Genomic DNA, 21199 nt, shown 5'->3' with positions numbered 1-21199 from the left:
TGAAATTAGGCTGGATATCCTATAATTCTTCTTTCTTTCCTTCTCTACTTTTATATAAAGAGATATGTGTGGGGGGGGGTGGTCTGTTCCTAAATCCTTGGAACTTTCACTGTTACCGTTTTTCTTGAGTCCTCAAAGCTGAGAAATTCTTTGATTATTTTCTGAAGACCTGCAGGGCAATTTTTTCTAGGCTCTGTTAACTTGAAGACCACCTCTGCTATTTAGGAGAGCCTAGACAGAAATTTCAGGACCCTAAATAAGTTCTTTATCTCCTTTTTTGTTGTAATTTTGGCATCTCTAGATTTACTTCTTTTATCCCTATGACCCTAAATAATTTTAATGTTAATCTTTATGATTACATATTTTCATTGTATTTTTAATAATTGCTTTTTGACATTCAGGCTAAAGTCTTCCTTATGCAATGATATTGGTCTCCTGCTACACTCTCAGTTGTTCCATTAATTAAGAGAATTTGATATATGCATTTATTAATTCTGCTTCCAAAATTTCCAGCTCTCTCAAACTCTTTTTCTAATTAAAATGTTTCCCCTCTGCCTAGCAACGTTTTGTTGATGTTTACTTTTGAAGTCTATCATTCTAGTCACTGCTATCTGTTTTCTGCAATATAACCTAAGCATTGATTGCAGTTATAGAACATTGTCTGCGTGAAAGGCACAATTCTGATTTTTCATCTGTGGACCTGAACAAACATATATATATGCATGTGTGTATACACCTAATAAACAAGATTTGAATAGATGCATCGTTTCAAAGGGTTCTGCTTTAACACCCAGTGAGTAAAGCTTCCAGAAATAGAAGGGTTGATCTCATAGTTGCTGTTACTTGTTCTTCAAAATGTAAACTAGTCTTGAATCACGGGGTTTGTGCTTTTATTTTAAATAAGAGAGTAAGTAAGATGCATAGGGCATAGGTTTTGTTATGAGTACGATATGTTTAAGGACATTCAGTCAAGAAGAAAATGTCGTTTCCTGCTGTAGTGAAAGTTTACTTCCTAGGAAAGATTCGTGCAAGTGATGCTGGAAACTCCTGTTTGTATTCACCATTTGCGTTCAGGCTACCAAGAAGTGTATTAAAAAGAGAGTCTAGGGAAAAGATGATACAGAAAGATGATACAGAAAGATGATATTATAACCAAAAAGGCAGCTGTCTCAGTTAGGAATCTTTTCCTGTTCTTCCAATTGTAGTACCAAAATAGCACCAAGGGTACATGATTTGCATACCAGAAGGCAGCAAATTGTAAAAATGATGTGAATATAATGAAAAGATGGCTATCTGTGAATCTTAAGCTTGACCCTAGTTCCTTAGATTTTTAAGAATTCACCCCAATGGATTTTGTATCTGGGTGGCTAATGGATTCTCTTTGTCCTGTAGCACGTTTGAGTCCAGCTCTCCAATATTACTGTTAACAGTAACATTGACGAGTAGGAGGAACTAAGTATGGAGTATAGTTACTGTGCTTACTACACTCGTGTCCCTGTTTGTAGGATTTGGGTTTAAGTTGCTTGAGAACTGATTTGGGGGACATTTATCTTTCTGCATATGCGATATGCAGGAAGTGATTATAGCTTCAAAGGAATCCTGCATTAAATGTGAAGAAGAACCTCCTCTTACTTCAAGGAATGCCTTTAAACTCTTTACATAAGTAAATTATTGCTTTAAGATATGTATTTAAACAGCTCTTACACAGTTTATGGTACCCCTAGCTGATATCTGTGGCTATTTTTGCATTATATACACGATGCTAGTGAAGAAAGAGAATGTTCATTTATGTACCTTCACAAGAGTTTTGCTACATTTTGTCCCTTACACAATTGTTATATGGGCTAGACCACGTTAGTCACTAAATTAGTAGGTAGAATGGCTGTGCTGTGCTTTGATCGTTGGGTGTAAATACGTACTGTGTCCATTCCAAGTTGTAACGGTTTCAGATGTACTGTATTGCTAGCTCAAATATCTTGCAGTCTTTTAAAAGTTTGTTAATCCCTCTTCGTAAAGGCGGTTTCACATGCCTTGTTGTGCCATCAGAGGAGAGAATATGAAGATCGCTATTTTCACGCTGTCAGAAAATGCGCCAGGGCTCTGCACGTGTAGAGTCAGTACAAATCCACACTACGAGGCTTCCTGGGTCTCGAAACTGTTAACAACAGTATTTCCATGTCTGCTGGATCGTATTTGTGCCTGAGGGCAGGGGAAGAAATGTTCACGGAGGAAAGTTTCTAATCTTACTGCCTTTCGTTTTGTTTAATCTAGTCATGCCACGTTTTGCTGAACAAGTTGAGGTCGCCATTGAAGCTCTGAGTGCGAATGTCCCACAACCATTTGAAGAGAATGAGTTCATAGATGCCTCCCGCTTGGTTTATGATGGAGTTCGTGACATCAGGAAAGCTGTTCTGATGATAAGGGTATGTAAGGCACCTGGGATACAAAAGCTGGGACTGAGAGGGAAGTGTCATACTGGATGAGGGGACTATAAAAGCACCTTGGAACCAACTTTGTTTCGTAGTAAGCCAGAAAAACTTGGCATTGAAGCAAGCGTGGAACAAAAATATCTGCAGCAGAAAACAATTTGTAGGTGAAGAGATGAAGGTATTTTAGGAGATGAACCCCAATTAGTTTGTTAATCACCCAGGAGAAGATTGGATCACAACTGCTAACAGAGGCAAACTTCATTACTGTTTCTGTAGTAATAGTATTAATCTCCGAAGATCTTCAAAGTTTGTGTAGGTTTTTGTTGTTTGTTTGGTTGGGGTTTTTTTCCTGATGCATGTCTGCTGTCTAGGATATGAGATAAGGCTGGTTAAAACAAAACAAATAAATTATCTTGATGCACCAGTGAGCCTCTGCAGGGATGGTTTGGATTGTTTACTGAGGTAAAGAATGTGTCATTTCAGCATTGACTAATGAGCTGATTTGATTTGCTTAGGCATCTTTTAACAAAAACAAATAAAAAACACAGAACAACATAATTATTGTGAGCGTAGATGTGTCTGTCTCTTCAGTGTAGTCTATAGTCAAAGATAAAAAAAAAACAGCAAAACAAACTTGTGTTGGAAATCTCTTCAGCAACTGAAACGGTTATTTGAAACTCAAAGTACCTTGAATCTGGCCCAGTGAAAGCCACGTGCAAGTAAAGCTATGGTGAATATCACAGAGGGATCTTAGGAAGCAATACCAGGGCTAAGCCGACTCGTCCCTTTGAGCAAACCTGTAACATACGCTTGTGGTGGTACAGATGTTATGGCGCTGATGTAAGACCGCAGGCAGCTGGAGCACTCCAAAATCGTTTAATTTTAGTCATCTGTCACCATGTATTAACATTTACAGAAGAAACTTTCGACAGGCTTAATTTTATAGCGGTGAAACGTGAATTCCATTCCCATATCTAGAGCTGATCTCAGGTAGCCTGAGTTTTACCAGGAATGGTGACAGTGGCAGTCCCATCTGTTTTCCAGATGTGCAACGTTTGGGTGTTTGCAGGTCTTCTGGACCGGGATGGAAATGAAGATCTGCACAGTAAAGCATCTCTGGTTTTGCTCTGATTATCCTGTTCCTTAGTCTGTAACGGCAGATTCTAAACTTCTCTCAGGACCAGAACCACTGCTAAGCCCATTATAATCTTTTATAGTCTCTCATGAGTCATTTTAAAATGCTTCATGAGACACAATCATCAGGTGGGCTCTGCTATAAACCCACACTTTGCCATCCCCTACGCAGAGTTCTGGCGTTCCTGTATCGGAGTGACCCAGAGAGGTTGCCCTGAGACTGTCTGTAGCCAGTGAGACGATGCTGCTGAGCACAGAGCACCACCTGAGATCCTGGAGGCACAGTCACTGCTTTCATTGCTGTCTTTCTGTTAACTACTAGCTTGGAAACCTGATCAGCACGCGGGCTTTGCAGTCTCCTTAGAAATAGCCCAAGTTACTTTTGCAGTTGTATCGCTACTACTTTCCGCTCCTTGTATGATATAATGAATTCTGCCCACCTGGATTAGGAAGATGTACTTTTGCTTCCGACAATTAACTTATTTATGGAGCTGCATGTAGTACTCCTTACGCAGGCAGAGGACTAGAGCGTGTAGACGGACTCGTTATCCCTGTGAGTAACCGGGAAAAGCCACATCTATGAACTTGCAGAGAGCAGAGTTTGCTGAATCAGAACCTTATTTTCTGTGGAGAACAAAATTAGGTTCAGTTTGAGGCGCTCTTTAGCATTCCCATCTGAACATCTCACACTGAAGCAGAATGTAAATTTAAGGGTGAGGCTTTACGCTATTAAAGTCAGTCTTTAGAATATTTTTATGTAATAATCTAGCAAATCTCATGCACCCCTTGAATTCAGGCTGTAAAACTTCTTGCAAAATTAGAAAAATCCTCCACCTTGCAAACTTTTTGGAGCATCTGACACAAACAATTATTTTCAGGCAGTAATTGTTCATATGCATGCCATGCAAGATTGAATTTTCTGAGATGATTCACTTATTCCTTAGAGGAAATAAAGCTATTTTTTAAATTAATGTTGTTGGTATTATTACTTTTAGTAAGCTGAAGGAAAGGGGGATAATCTCTGTTCTTCTCTTTTCCCTTGAAAAGGGGAGATTTTATTGTCCCTTTGGAGGAGAAAGAAGACTCATTTTTGCATTGAGGACTGTATTATGATCTATAAGAAAAAATCTTTTTCATTGCTTAAGGAGTAGCATAAATAAATTCAGAGGTACAGTTATAAAAAACTAAGAAAATAATAACTTAGTTCCAACACCTTTCTATTGTTGCATAGGGATAAAATTATGCTTTTTTTATTTTCATAGCTGCTTATGAAATTCCCTCAGTTATTAGGCAGAAACCCTCTCTACAGTTAGTAAGAACCACAATCTCACTCTTATAATATCTCCATGGCCAGTTTTCTCTTTTCACACATGGCCTTGTGGCAACCTCGCTGTTCCTCGCATCTCTGTTAGCCTTAGTGGTCCATTAGTTTAGATCAGGAGCATCTGTGGAGCCAGTCTCCATTTGCTCCCTCTTGCTGCATTTTAGTTTATGTTAAACAGTGGTCTTAGAGCATATAGACTTGATTCTTTGGGGTGATCCTGGAAGATGTGCTCTAGAAACATCTTAAATTCTGTTCTGTTCTATCATTAAGGCATTTTCAGTCCGTGGGAGAAGACTACAGCTAGTCTGCATGAAAATAAAATAAGGGCAGTAGAAATCTGGGGTCCTTAGCCCCAGCTGTTTGGATGAATGAATTATCTCCTACTTTTCTACATCACTTAGGGGGTAGCCACTGTGGTGAAATCTGAAGTGCTGCTACATCTCAAATCCTTTAGCAAACTAGACTTGGCGCAGAATCCCATCACCTTTTTAAATAGCCAGTCTCCAGCGGAAGTTGTGGGCTCCGTTGTCTCCAGTGACTGCTTGTTGCTCCTCAGGTTGGATTGAAAGTGTTGGATTTTACTGCAAGGCATGAAACAGCTGAAGACCTGCTGTGAGAGGTGTTGTCTGGCTTTGCCTCTCAGATGCTGCTTGAAGCACCTGAGTCACTCAGGCTGCAGCTCTCTTTGCACAAAACCAAATGTAGAGAAGAGCGTGGAGTTGAATAGCAAAGTGTATTATAAAGGGGTTTTTTTCTGCTTAGCTTTTAGAGTTGGGGGGTATTTTAATGGTAGAAAATGGGGGAATATCTTTCCAGCCTTTCCTTGTGTTGCAAGGTTAGCTTGACTTGGTGTTTACAGTGCTGCAATTCTTAGAGTTGGATCTTACAGTTTTTAAATGCATACAGCACTATAATGTAGTGGGGTTTCTGTCATCATTGAGAGTATTCGAATTGGGGAAATGTTAAGCAAATAACATTTATAAATCTGCTGCACGTATATGCCATTTTACAACTTACATGTGCATAATTCACATTTTTATACTGCAGTTACAACAGGTAAAACAAAATTATAGGCATGGAAGATATTTTGTTTATAGCAAGATCTTCAGTCTAGAAGCCAGAGAGATCTTTAAGAAAAACAAAATCCAATAACTGGAAGCTAGAAGTTACCAAATTCATATTAGAAGTAAAGCATGCACCTTAAAAGAGAGAGTGTATATTCCCTGGCTGATTTATCTGGGATTGGGAAAGATTCTTCTTCACCAGGAGCATTGCTCTGAATTAGATGAATGAAGAATAATCTCTATGTTTAGTAGAGCTACTGTGTGTGAAAATAAATTACTCCTGGGAACTCTTTCAGCCTGTGCTGCAGAACGGACAGACGAAGAACTAGGAAAATGGTCCATTTTCCTAGATTCATTAAGTCTATGAGTTTTGAAAATTGCTCCAGCTCCTCCTGGCACTGGTGTTGTCAGTGATTTGTTTGGAAGCTGTCTCCAACCTCAGATCTGTGTTTCCTATGTTTGTGGTTCAGGTGTCTGCAAGACTGATTCAATCCTTCTGTCTTCCAGCTCAGATAAATTAAGTTCCAGACTTTGTTGTCTTGGAAACTAGGTTTTAAATACCAAGGTCCTGTTAGTTGTGCACAAAAATTAGAGTTGTTATGGTACCTTTAGGGGGCCCTGCTAAGAGTAAAAATCTTTAAGTCAAAGTACTCCATTATAATATTTCTTTTTTATACCTATGTGTCTAAACAAATAGGAGATCTTATTATATATGGGCTGCATCTCCAAGAGATTGTGTGAAACCAAGCAATGGTGCAAGAGTGAAAAGCACAGCATGTGTTTGAAATGGCAGCAGGCAGATTAAAGTAGACAACTGCTGTTCTTCATCTCACTGAAAAATGTAGCTGGTTTTGGTAGAAAATGAGGGTGTTCAACTCACCACACTCGAAAACCATAAGGCAGTGAACCTGAAAGTTAGTTTTGACTTAGATCTAACTTGTACAGAGGTGAAATACTGAGATTTCTTGTGCTTGTTGTGTGTTATTAACAGTTGCATCAACTTGTCCTGTTGGTTTGCACTACATTTTCTCCAAGGTCAACATGAAAAACAACTCATGAAATTTCAATCTTTTAAAGATCACGAATTTTAAGATTATGAATGTCAGACAGTATCAGCAATACATTTTTTCTGAATGTTTCTTTTAAAGTACATCCCTGAAACATAGAATTTTCAGAATATTTTAGCTTTTTAAGAGACATCCTCATGTCCTTACTGGTTACAGGGTAGAGATGTAATATTTTGAATATTACGCCCTTACTGTACTGCAGCTCTGACTGAAAGCCTGGGTCAGGGCTGCACATTATCTTTTATAGTCCTATTTATAAAAGTGGAGGCAGAAGAAACTAAGAAAAGAAACTACCTGGGAGGGAAAGGGTGCTGGTTTTACGATGACCAGTGCAGCTGGCTGGGTGAATGGGCTTGGAGGATGGGGAAGAGCCAGCTGGTTTATGAAGCAGTGGCTGAAATTCTTCACAGTAAAGCCTAGGCAGATGTCGCTGGAGCCCTATGGCAGCAAAGACTCTCTTTTGCTCAGGCAGTTGTATGATTCTTTTAGCTGGTTTGCTTATGGCAGGTTTTAAAGTCTCATCCTGCTCTCAGCCAGCAGAGCAGGGGGATTAAAGATGATTGGAAAGCAAGACCATTGAACGTTATAACGACAGGTACCATCTTTCTTTTTTTTCTGTGGCAGTAAAGAAATATTCATTTTTTTCAGCTAAACCTCACCTCCTGTCTGTCCTGTTACACACACTATTTGTACATGCATCTCTGCAGAGGTGCATCCTGGGTTTCGTTACCATAATGTCATACTTGGATATTTCTTCCTCCGGCGCTCAGCATCAAAACACATATTTAAGTCATACTCTTTCAGCCAAATGAAGATGGCTGTGTTTCACTCTCCACATCATGTGCACTTCACCATGAGCCAGCAAAGCAGCCGATTTTCCATTACAAACAGTGATGTGCACTTCGTGTTGGAACCCAGGCTGTGATATAAATATCACTAAAAGACTTCTCTACGTTATGTTAGAGAGTTTGGACCGGTTCCTAGTGACTGAGCATCGTCAAGACAGAGTTGTAATGACAACTGGCAATGATTAGCACCTCTGCTAGCTAACTTGATGTTGCCTCCAAGCATGAAATGCCAGCATGGATGATTTCTTCTGTAATGACCCTCTAGGTTAACACTGAGGCATATGGGTATCCAGTAAGGTGAGGATTTCTCTGCGCAGTCTCTGCAATCCCCTTTTTCTATTACACTATCATGAATTGTACCTGCAGAAGTTACTCGTGGCCAGTGTATTGTACGAGATGCTACTGAAGCACAAAATGGAATACGGTCTTCCTTCTAAAGATGGCTTCTGGTCTTGCACCACCTCTAATACATACAGCACTAAACAGGTTTAAAGTAGGCTATCTCTTTGTGTAAACACAGGGAAATTTTATTTGCTCACGATTTTTTGCTAGAAGATAAAAAACCCAAATAAACAGATCCATAAGTTATCTTTTTTATCCCTCCCTCCAACATTTCCAACAACATATATGTCACTAGATGGAATCAATCTGCCCGGAGACCCTCACACCTTTCGCAGCACCAGCAATAGAGATAATTTGATTTCAATGTAGGGGGATGAGGCAAATTCCAAAGCTCTGTATCTGAAAAGAACCATGTGAACCTACGAGATAAAACAGATTATAAACTTTATATTCATTTCAAAATCAGATGACACCATTTAGTGTTTTCTTTCAAGGAAAAATCTGTTATTTGCTTTGACAACTTTTTCTTCTAGGGTGTTACTTTTTCCTCTCTTGAAGATTACGTAGAGATACCAGTAATATAATAGTATCAGTGTCCATTTATATATGAAATAACATTATTTTAAAATAATACATTCTGGTCGTTAGCCTTTCCAAAGGATATTTGTTCCTGGAACTGCATTCATCATGTTAACAGAGTTCAGAGAAGTTGCAGCAAGGTAATGATAAACGCCATTTGTAAAGAAAACTAGAATTGAAAGGACGTAATTTTTAAGACAATTCAATTTCAGTTCTGGGCTGCTTGGGCAGACAATTTAAAAGGAAAGAAAAATGTCATTTACTGGGCAGGTAGTCGATTAAAGAAGAGCTTACTGTACACATGACTTTGTATGCTTTGTAAGCTTGTCACCTCCTCTCTTTTGCTTTCTCTCCCTGTCGCTCTCTCTAGACCCCTGAAGAGCTAGAGGATGATTCCGACTTTGAGCAAGAAGATTATGATGTTCGCAGCCGAACAAGTGTTCAGACTGAAGATGACCAGCTTATTGCTGGCCAGAGTGCAAGAGTGAGTATAAAACCCTCGCACTGCGTGGAGTGGCTGTATAGCTACAAATAAAACCCCATGCCTTGGAAAGCAAATGCAGTGATTTCAGATTTTCCTGGTCTCTTAAGAAAGGATGGGAGTAAGCTGACCTAGGTCTTTAAAGTTTTTTTGTGTCTCACCTCTCTGAAAAGCACTGACTTTATTGAATGATCTTCTTTAGGCTTATGTGATGTCTTGAATCAGCCTTTTGCTCCAGCTGCTGCTGTAGGAGAAGGCTTTGCAGGTTTGGAATGTGCTGAAACCGTGGGAGTAGTCAGCAAATTAGAAGAAAAAAAAAATCCCATCAGAGCACCATGTGCTGTATCCAGAGAAATCTTACATTAGTCATGTTTCCTAGTGTGCAAACCTTTCAAGATCTCTTTAAGCTACGGAGTAGTCCTTGTAATTTAATTGTAATTGAAGACATTTGTTACTGAGTTGATGCAATTTTACTGGGGTAATTACATCATGATAAACTCCAGTCATTGTGATTTGTGACCTTAGCTTGTGCATGGGGATTGCAAATTAAGCTGATGAGTGCTTCAGGGGTCACAGGTGCTGGAAAAGTGAAGTTTGTTAACAGTCAGGATTATGCCACCCTCTGATGAGTGTTTGCCTTTTACTAAACAGCCTGCTAAGCTCAGATTGTTAAAAAAAGCAGAATATAATTTTGGGGGCGAATGGCATCATTCACCCTCAGCAAGGCTGCAGACAGCACCAAGCTGAGTGCAGCCCAGCAAGCCTGCAGACAGCACCCGCCTGCCTGAGGGGCAGCATGCCATCCAGAGGGACCTGGATGGGCTTGAGAGTGGGTCTGTGTGAACCTCACGATGTTCAACAAGGCCAAGTGCAGGGTCCTGTCCCTGGGTCGGAGCAATCCCCAGTATCGGCACAGGCTGGGAGATGTTGTGTTTGAGAGCAGCCCTGCGGAGAAGGACTTGGGGGTACTGGTGGGGGAAAAGCTGGACATGAGCCGGCAACGTGCGCTCACAGCCCAGAGTGCCAACCGTATCCTGGGCTCATCCCCAGCAGCTGCTGTGGGAAGACCCACAGTATGTTAGAGCTGGACACAAGCATTTTACACCTGAAAAGAAGAAGTGGAGTAATGCAAACCCGAATGAAGCCTAGAGGCGTGGGAAGGATGGGAGGACTCTGAGACACTGGTACAGTGGGAAGGGCAGGAGTTTCTTTTTTCCTTAATTACATTTTCTTAAATATTGAATACAGATGGTAAATAAAGCAGAAAAGCGGACTTTCTATCAAAAAAATGTTGTCCTTGCATATCAAGAACATACCATATATATCGTCATTATCTAGATGAAGAGCAGATGGGTTGTAGGGCCCACCCCAGAGAGCTGGGTGACCAGGGTGTGGCAACAAAAACCATGCAGTCAGGAGAACTGCAGAATGATTTCTGGATGCCTTACCCTGAGAACGATGACAGAACTGTGTTCTGGATGCATGTGACTGTCTTGGGGGGATTTTTCTCTCTTAAAGAGCATAAAGTCCTGTCTGATATATTCGAAGAATTGACTACTGTAAGTCTCAAGTATGAAAATATCGAGATACGATAGTTATTTCAGAGTCTTTTTTATTTTGTTGGTTACATCTAGGATTGGGTAGCATATCACCCTTCCTGATCTGAAACCCAAGAAAAGACTGCAGTAATATTTCTACTAACAGCCTACTTCACCCAGGGACTTAGAAGTCTTAAATTCTATTACGTTTATTGTGGTTATTATCACTGCTGCACTTAAAGCTTTCTGCTTTGATCAGCTCCATGCTGTATAAACCTATTGTATTATAGAGACAGACCCATTCCTAAATAACTCAGTGTCACAAGGAGCAACAAATGATCAAAACCCAGAAGGGAAACACGCTAAGCAGAACCCACCCAGTCCCACGGTCTTGAGTCACTCCCTGCAGTGAGTCTGCTAAGCGGGGTAATACCTTACTTGAAGCGTTTCTCCAGAAAAGCTGGGGTTTGAGTTGTGGAACGTACTGGGTTTGTTTAAGGTGCTTACTCCATGGAGCTGTTAGCATTTCCGTGGAAAGACTCATCTTCGTCCTCAACGGAAATAAAACTTAAACAGAGGAGCTGCAGTTGCTACAGGAAGTAGCTTTGAAGATGCGTCAGCAGCTGGAGCGGCGATGTCCAAACGCCGTTTACTGGTTTAAAGGGTGTGCAGGTGAAGCTGCCCGTAGGGAGAAACCACGTGCAGGACATATGGGTTGGCTTTCCAAATTTTACTGTTCCTATCACATCCTCTTAATTTCAGTTAATTCATCCGTTCTGGTGTTTCGTATGTATTCTATGTATTTATTTATTAGCTTGACTTACTTACACTGCATTTTTCGCTGGGAAGACTTATGCTAACATTTGAAACTGCTGAGTTGCATTGATAAGGGCCTAATTAAAACACATGTGTTGAATTTTAATTTGATTAGCTTGCAAATTTCTCATTTTCTGATCTACTGTTTATAACCTTTTTAATTTCAGTTTTGGAAAAGGTCAATTATGAATTTTTAAAAGCCAAGAGCATTTTAAGAACATGTAGAGACAGACTTCAGCTGATTGAAAGTGACATAAACAAGAAAAAATGTAATGACACTTAAATATGTGTCACACCCCATTAAATGCATAATGCGGTCTTCAGAACCCCTAAAGCCAAACCTATCTCAACTTGGAAATCATGATTGGAAATGTCCATTTGATCTTCAAAAGTAATTATTGTAATTTTGTAGGGTTCTCTTTTTTCTGCTTTTTGGAGGGGCGGGGAACTTTCTGCTTTGTTGACACTGTCAAGGCAGATTAGTATCAACTAATTGTAGTGCCTTTTTGCATATCTTCCAAGGGACAATTAGACCACTGAATATTATTGAAAGGTACATTCATTACAATTCACTTCAAGTGTATTATCTTGCACGTCAGAGCTTATTTTATTGTTTGGTTAAGCAGAAAACCTCTATTTCTGACAGAGGATGACACTGGGAGAGACAATTCAGCCTGCCCTTTCCCTTAGTTTTCATTCATTTTATTCTTGCTTAAAATTGTGATTTAAGAGGAATTTTCTTAAATCTTCCTGAATATACTGGCGATTAAGCAAAGCATTTGACACTCCTGCACATCATCCTTGCCTCTAAATTCGAGAGAGCTGGATTTGATGGATGGACCACTCAGTGGGTAAGGGATTGGCTGGATGGTTGAACTCAAAGCGTTGTGGTCAACAGCTCGATGTCTTAAGTGGAGACCCGTGATGAGTTGGGTTCCTCCGGGGTCAGTATCAGGACCAATGCTGTTTAACATCTTTGTCGGCAATGTGGGCAGTAAAATTGAGTACACCCTCAGCAAGTTTGCTGATGACATCAAGCTGTGTGGTGCAGTTCAGATGCTGAAAGGAAGGGATGTCATCCGGAGACACCTGGACAAGCTTCAGAGGTGGGCCTGTGCAAACCTCATGAAGTTCAATAAGGCCTAAGGCAAGGTTCTGCACCAGGGCAATCCCAAGCGCAGATACAGGCTGGGTGGAGAATGGATTGAGAGCAGCCCTGCCGGAAAGGATTTGGGGGTGTTACTGACAAGAAGTTGAGTATGACCTGGCAACATGCACTTGCAGCGCAGAAAGCCAAGTGGGATGCACCAAAGGAACCATGGCCAGCAGGTTGAGGAAGCTGATTCTTCTCTACTCCAATCTCCAGGTGTGGAGTACTGTGTTCATCTCTGGGGCCCACAGCATAAGACATGGACCTGTTGGATTGACTTGAGAGGAGTGCCATGAAGATGATTAGAGGGATGGAACACGTCCCCTATGAGGACAGGCTGAAAAAGCTGGGGTTGTTCAGCCTGGAGAAGAGAAGACTCTGGGGAGAATTTATAGCAGCCTTCCAGTACCTAAAGGAAACCCACAGGAAAGCTGGAGTGGGACATTCAGAAGCACATGTAGCGACAGGTTAAGGGGCAATGGCTTTAAACTGAAAGCAGGGAGATTTGGATTAGTGACTAAGAAGAAATTCTTCACTGCGAGAGTGGTGGGACACTGGCACAGGTTGCCCAGAGAAGTTGTGGATGTCCCCTCCCTGGCAGCGTTCAGGGCCAAGTTGGATGGGGCTTTGAGCAACCTGCTCTAGTGGAAGATGTCCCTGCCCTTGGCTGGGAGGGTTGGAACTAGATGATCTTAAAGGTCCCTTCCAACCCAAACCGTTCGATTCATGACGTTGTAAGACAAACTATAAACACCATGTGAATTTTTTTTTCACCCATCCCAACAGAAATCCAATGTCTACTGGAGTTTACTTGTCATCTTTGACTCCCATGAAAGGAAACCAGAAGTTGGGTGTACTGCTTGAACCCCTGGAAATGTATTTTTTCATGCCCAATTGCTCCCATTTTTTCATCAGGCTATCATGGCTCAGCTTCCCCAGGAGGAGAAGGCGAAGATTGCCGAGCAGGTCGAGATATTCCACCAAGAAAAGAGCAAACTGGATGCGGAGGTGGCCAAGTGGGATGACAGTGGTAACGACATCATTGTGCTGGCAAAGCAGATGTGCATGATCATGATGGAGATGACAGACTTCACTAGGTAAGGACAACCCAGCCTGTGCTGAGGGCTTCTCCAGACATCCCCCACCTTCCCTGTTTGTTGCAATTCATGGCCTGTTGAGATGATGTGCTGTGTTTTGGGGGCAGCAAAGGCAGGTACCACACATCACACCTAACGGGAGGGTTGCACAGCCCTCTACACATCACTGCTCCGAGTATTGCTTGAAATGGGTCTAATCACATGAAGTTTTTGTCCTATTTGAAAATCTGTTTTATTTGCAGTTCATCTTGAATTTCAGCAGCAAAGATAGTCTGTGACCTTACAGCCACTCAACTGGCATTTCATTTAGAACCCATCTAAATGCATGTGCCTGTCTGAACTTTCAGCATTTCAACACAATTTGTATCAATCAAAAATAATGGCAAAACTATTTATATCGCTTTGACCATTGAACTTCTTTCAAAAAAAAAATCCCAAATGGAATGAAACTGGTTTGTTCTAATACTTTATTGGAGCCTGTCAGTATTGATTTTTTTGGCTTTCATCTCTTTTTTACTATTGATGCGTTCTTCTTTTCTAATTGCAAAGCATCAAAAAGCCATTCACTAATGATATCATATAAACAGAATTATTTTGTTAAAATGTAGTTCACGTTGTTAATCACACCAGTGAGAACATTTCACAAGATTCTCTGAATTACAGATCACCATAATAAATTAAAGGTTCTTCAGTGTCTGTCTTTAATGGGAGTTCAAAAGTTTAAATGGTATTTGTCAAAATGTGATTAGACAGAATTTGACAAAAATCTTCATGTTTTTCTTCACAATTAAAATAAAACATCCACTTATTCATCTCACTGAGACACTCAAATCAATTTTTTAATCTCTAGCTCATTACATGTGTCTGGGGCCTTCAGCCCATTTTGGAGGAGACAACCTCTGCATTGACGATACAGGGTTCACACATACCTGATGGACAGATTGATAGATCGATAGCGGGGGCTGTAAAAGCCATTGATTTCCAAATAACTCGACTGTTTGCATTTGCGTGGTTAGTTAATTAGTAATAGGCAACAGCAAACATTTTAACCCATTTTAAATTTAATTATGTATATAGGAAGTTTGCTTACTTTCCTAGATCACTACCCTACTTCTTTCCATGTAATTAATCTCTCAGCTTGTTTGTTTTTCTCTCAGTGTGTGCTTTCACAACTGTTCTTTCTGCAGTGGAGTCACCACTCCTGTTTACCAATGACAGTGCAGAACCTCCTGGAAAGGGTGATATTTTAGTGGCATCTTACTTTGGTATTTGCATTGTCTTTGGGTCTCTGATCCTTCTGCCCAAAACCAGAGTGAGAAACTGTCCAAACAGCACCATCATTCCATGGGGGGCGGAATAATGTAACCAAGCAACAGCCCAGAACCTGAACACTTTCTGCAACCTCCTAGATAACCTGTGATTCATTGAACACCAAATAGAAAGTTTCGTAATTATCTTTTGGACCATCCAAAAAAGCACAACTGATGAAAGAATGAGAGAAAACTACTCTCACATTTGAAGTAAATTTAAAAAAAAAACAAAACGAAAAACAACGTGCAACTCTGTCTACATTAGATTCAATGAAAACTTGTTTAATATATTCCATTAAAACAGAACAAAACCTTTCACACCTTTTTGGTTAACTGTAGCCTCTGCAGTCTTAAAATAGAATAATTTTTCAAATTCATGGAGTTTGTGACAGCCAGATCTGCTGATGTAATTAACGTAGAAGCATACGAGGTCGCTATGGAGGATTTTTGCTACAGTTTAGGTTCAACGAAAGTGGGATGCTTGTATTTCAGTATCTATTAAAGGTGGAAATAAAAGTATGGAATTAAGATAAAAATGGAAATATGTTTCAGCATGCTTTTCTTGGCATTGTATTGAAAAAAAAGAAAAAATAATACTATGTTGTGCTTAGAAAAAATGCCTTCAGTTTTAGTTTTAAAAAAACCTTAGTCTTGATCATACCAAGGTTTTCCATCAGTCTTGTCTGAAGCTCTGTTTTTCCACATAGTATTAAAAAAAACAAAAGGAAAATCAGCCCACTTTGCAAGTGAGCCATTTGCAGAAGCGTCAGCAAATTTATTATTATAAACAGGATTGAAGTTTTGAGTCTGAAGCAAACTCAGAACTGCAGCGAGCTTTTACTTTGTGTCTCTAGATATTTTGGTAACTTTAATGACTAAAAGGAAGAGTTTTGTGCATCATCTTCAAAGTACAGTGAAAGAACAGTCTTAAAGTATAAGTGTAACACAGAGATTATGCTTTGTGTATTTTTGTTTTCTGACAAAAATCTACTAAAAAAGGTTTCCTAAGATGTGACATTTTTGCTCTAGACATGACAGGCTTAACATTTAGCACTGGCTTGGGAGTAACAGGATTTTGAAATCGTTGTGTATTCCAGAAGGAATGTTGGCTTAATGAGCACTTAGAAATGCATATACTATTAAGCAGAGCTCCTGTGCTTGAAGGCACCAGCAGAATAAATTGCCAGCAAGGCTTTTTGAAAAGAGAGGAGCTACAGCAGACTACATTCGTAATCAAGCTGTGCTATGAAGTAGTTAAAAGGTGAAATTGTCAGAAATGGAAAAAGTCATTTGTGTTACTATTTTAAAATCAAACGCTAAATAAGGTCACAAAAAAGGTTGCATTTCATGATTTATTTAGGTTGTGCATAATTATATTGTATTTCACAGAGGTAAAGGCCCCCTGAAGAATACGTCAGACGTCATTAACGCCGCCAAGAAGATTGCAGAGGCAGGATCGAGGATGGACAAATTGGCGCGGGCGGTAGCTGATCAGGTAACAATAAACTTGCGCGGAAACATGAAGAAACCTCTGTCAGTGAGCTGCCTGTCGCAGGAAAAGGTTGTCTTTACTAGCCCAAAGATTACCTGTTCTAAGTCGCTGCCTGAATACTGATCTCCCCACAGAGTATAAGCTGTTTCTTCTGTACCAACCGGCTTGGGTTTTGGTACAGGAAAGTCATAACCAAGTCTCTCTAAATCTCCGAAATGCCTGAATTGTTGCCCAGCCTCACTCTGGACCCGGGTGATTTTCTATTGGAATTAGACTGATGTATTTGCTGCCATGAAAGCAGCAGAGACTTGGATGCTCTGCTACCCTTGCCACGGGTCCAGGAATTCTTTTCAGCTCGTTCTTCCAGCAGTCTCCCTTGATAGGGCGCTTTTGTTGCTCAAGATTCCCTGACTGCCTTTCTTTTGGTTTGAATCAGGGAATTGTGCTTTCACCTTGCAGCCCCCGGCTCCATGTTCTAGGGTCTGTGTCCTCAGTCCCCTTACCAAACTGGAAAGACGAACTTGTTGTTTTCAGCCTCTTTCTTTCAGATTAGATTATCTGGGGAGCAAGAGGAAGCATCATATTAAAAGTCAAGAGCCAAATTTCAAATACAGGTTCTAGGTAGCTGATTTTATATTTAGGTAAATTAAATTTGACTATTTTTTTCCCTTGCAAACTTCTTATAGTTTCTTTCCTTTCATTGTCATCAGCAGAAATTTTGCTGGAAGTGGGAATTGATACCTCCCATGAAATAGTGTGTAATACATCCTGCCAGGGAATATGGGCCAGGGTGGTGAGAAACCTGAAGCTGTCTGTTTTCCTGTAACCTCAGAAAGTTTGGGTTTCTTCATTATCAGCAATCATTTTTCCAATAGTTAACCCATTTCAATCCTTCAAATATAGCATCTGTTCATTTTACCATAAGAAAGAAGAAATCCATCTCTCAGCTGATTTATTTCCTAGTCTACAATACTTGAGAGGTGGAATATTTTAAAGGAAGAAAGACAAAGGGACTTGTAATGTTTATAGTGCATTGGCTTGAGTCACATTTTGAATTTCAGAAGACTGTAACATGCACGCTTTAATAACAAATAGTAAAATTGCTGTGAGAGTGAAGAGTTTGTTTTAATGCTTGCACTTTAATGATATTTTACAGAACTTTGGAGACACTCATGTAGTGAGTAGAAACCTCTTATGGACAGTTGCATTTTTAATCACTGTTCCAGTGAAGGAGATCTCACGTTTTCAGTCGCTCCAAGGTACTTGTGTTTAAAGCCTTGGCAGCTCCCTAGAAGTATTGCTTTCATTTCTTTCGGCTCATAGACTTCAAGAGCAGGGCAAATATTTCTGTATTAAATTGTCACCCGTAGGTGGAAGAGGTCTCTTAGGGATTCATGCCTGGAAGATGTGGCAACTGTCTGAGAAAGAGAGGCATTATAGCATTGCCCCAAGCGTAGAGCAGATTAAACCTAACGGCCACAGTGAACTTCAGCTTTGTTTATCGTTAGTTTTAATGGGAGAGAAAAAAGCGAGGTGGCTGCTTTCAGGGTTGTAGACAACAGTACGTGCAACGAGTTCCCCACAAACATGTTGCTTACCAGCGTTAGCTGTTGAGGCTAGAGCCGTTGTCTCAAGTCAGAGGTGCTGTTGACTCGTGTGTGTTTAATTCTATCAGTTTTTGTTGAAGTGCTCTGATAATATTTTACAAAAACTGAGCATAAACTTGGTAAGATGCTAAAAATACATATTCAGAATCTTTGTTCCCCAGGCTATACGTGCAAAGAACATTGTCAGACTTTGCTGGGTAGCCCCAAGGAGTGTTTACTGGAGACAAGCTGTTAGCAACGGGCCCTCTGAGCAATGTTTCATCAGAGTCAGTTTCTGAGGTCTGTTCTCTTGAGGCAAGACTTTGAGTATTAACTACAAGAGTGTTGTTTATCATGCTGTTGATGTTGTGGGGAATAAAGAGGTTTCTAATTAGGAGTCCCAGAGACTATGAATAAATTGTACCAGGACCTTTTCTAGTTGTATGGATTATAAAACCTTCATTGAGTCTACCACGTTTGACCGAATCCAAGCACACTGGAGATGCACAGCATCCAAAACGGTACAGGGCTGTGGGTAGCCTTCCCTCTAGTGTGGAAAGGTATCCCTCAGACACGCAGAGGGACCAGCTTATCTCATTGTGTTCTTGAGAAGCTTGGCGATACTGATGTCATCTGCTGACAGACTCTGAAATATAGCACTTACACTTTAGTAAATAATTTCCTTCTGGCACAGATTAAGGTATTTATTCGTTAACAATAAGCTTGCCGAATCTGTCAACAGCAAACCCAAGCAGCATCACTTCTGCCTCTTGAGTCCTTAGTGTGTCAGTAAGGGGCTTGGCTTTTGCCAAGTCTGAAGCAGAGCTGTGTCCTCTAAAGGTCTGCCACAGAGGCTGCCAAGACAGTTAAGAGTTTGCATTAGAGTGGATGTAATCAGTCAGAACTGGGTTTAGCTGGACTTTAGCTGGACCAGGTGTATCTAAACCTGGACACCCAGCAGGCAACCTGGAGTTCCAGGTCAAAGTCAGTCTTTTGGCTACACAATAGATTCTTCAGTTCCCTACAAACTGGTACCATATGTGAACCTCACCTGCGATGATTCATGGTCTTTCATTAGTGGCTGACAGGTTTCTTCTTTTTACAAAGTGCATCTCTTCAGGTTATAATTTCTACATCTTGTCTAAAATGAAAGAGTTTGAATTTTCATATTTCATCAAGTACCTCAAGTAAAGACAAAGTGAAACACACATTATAAACACCCATTGCCGCTATCCTCTCTATTTCCTCTGTGTGATCATATAAAGTCAGCCACATCCAATCAAATACTTGTTTTTTCTGTAGTGCCCGGACTCAGCCTGCAAACAGGATCTGCTCGCCTATCTGCAGCGCATTGCCCTCTACTGCCACCAACTCAATATCTGCAGCAAGGTGAAGGCAGAAGTTCAGAACCTGGGAGGAGAACTTATCGTATCAGGGGTAAGCTGGTATTTGTATTTAGCCATTGATGTTTCCCGTGTAGCTCTTGAAAGGGAGCATTTTTGATGGCAATAATGTACAAACCAAAAATATAGTGATTCATAAGCAAGCTTTTTAAAGTGTTATCGCCATTATTCCAGGCCTTACAGTAACTGGCATAGAGCAATTTGATTTTCCAATTACCCTTTGTTTATATTAACCTTGTAAAATCTTCATTATTCTGAAAGAAAAGTAATTTCGTAGCCTAGAAAGTCATTGCCAAGCTGTGAATATTATAATTATTTGGAGCTTTTGTATATTTGCTCATTATAAATCTTCTTTCCTTTGTTAGTATTGGTAATTTCCTTCCTCTGTGCAGAAGCCAGCTCTGTCTGAAGTGCATATTGTTAAGATGGTGATGACTCATGGGATTTCATTCACCCAGGTTCCAATGCACACTAGGTTTAGCAAAAACTCTGGAAGGCCAGCAAAATATTTTAATTATTGATGCACGTGCTGTTTTCAAATACTATTGGCAAGCACAATATTTATATACTCTAATTCCCCTCCAGTTATTTCAGTCTCAATGAACACTACAAATTTTTTATGCACAATTTTTTTTTTTTTTTTTTTTTTTTTTTTTTTTTTTTTTTTTTTTAAGTAAAGATGGGAGTGTGCAGCAGTGGTAATATTACAAACAAAGCATTTTCTACATTTTTAAACTATTTTTTCTTTCCTTCTCCTAATGCTGAAGGCTGTGCCTCTGGGAGAATACTAGAGCCAAGTAGCACAATTGCTGCTCCTCATGATTTTTTTTTTGTTCTTTTAACTAATCTCCCTAGTATTAGCCCAGTGACACCTTCGCTATCTCCTCACTCAAATACAGACTGTACCTATGTAAATATAATATGCTTCACTCTCCTGAGTGTGTTTTCAAAATGATGGTGATATGTGAGACCCAAGATACTTGAAACAAGATTGTTTTCAAATGCCGTTTGGAAAAGCACCCTTCCATTGTTTAAGCCCAATCAAGTACGAAGGTTGTTAGGACAACTGACTCGTGCCCTTCATTTCATCCATAAGATTCCCCAGTGAAATCACTGGCCTTCCTCAAACGTATCTGAAGTCAGAGCAAACGTTCTCAACTACATAACACTTGGGATTTTTTGCGAAGCACTGTAGAAGGTCTTAAACAGTTGCCAGGCGTTCTTGGATGAAACATTCTGAAGTCACATATGCAATCCTAAACGGAGCTGCTTAAATGTCCCTGTGCCTGTCCTGCAGTTGGTCTTCACTTCTTGATGTATGTGCATATGTAATTTTAATACCTTGATCTTCCCACAGCAATGAAAAGATCCTCTTCCCTTTTCCTGATATTAACGGAGTGATCTGTCCTTGTATCGCTGACAGCTATGCTGCAGAGTAAACCTATGATCTCTTCTTCCCTGCTGCCATCTGGGTCCAGCTTCTCATACCCATTGACTTGTCATATTCATCTCTCTATAACAATTACCCAAATCAGTGCT

The 21199-nt window shown here is 40.2% G+C and overlaps 1 protein-coding gene across 1 annotated transcript in view; it reads left to right on the top strand.

Moving 5' to 3' along the window:
- Positions 1–2273: 2273 nt before the first annotated feature.
- LOC104490078 (catenin alpha-2) overlaps positions 2274–21199 on the top strand; it is a 46955-nt gene continuing 28029 nt past the window's right edge. Inside the window, exons 1-5 of the mRNA XM_010132320.1 lie at positions 2274–2423; positions 9158–9271; positions 13688–13869; positions 16569–16674; positions 19560–19694. Coding sequence (XP_010130622.1) covers positions 2274–2423; positions 9158–9271; positions 13688–13869; positions 16569–16674; positions 19560–19694 — 687 coding nt within the window. The remainder of the gene's footprint in view (positions 2424–9157; positions 9272–13687; positions 13870–16568; positions 16675–19559; positions 19695–21199) is intronic.

The sequence above is a fragment of the Buceros rhinoceros genome, unplaced genomic scaffold (genome assembly GCF_000710305.1).
Source record: "Buceros rhinoceros silvestris isolate BGI_N320 unplaced genomic scaffold, ASM71030v1 scaffold2283, whole genome shotgun sequence".
Classification (NCBI taxonomy): Eukaryota; Metazoa; Chordata; class Aves; order Bucerotiformes; family Bucerotidae; genus Buceros; species Buceros rhinoceros.
Note: the sequence above shows the minus strand (reverse complement) of the source record. Positions and strands in the feature narration are given on the sequence as shown.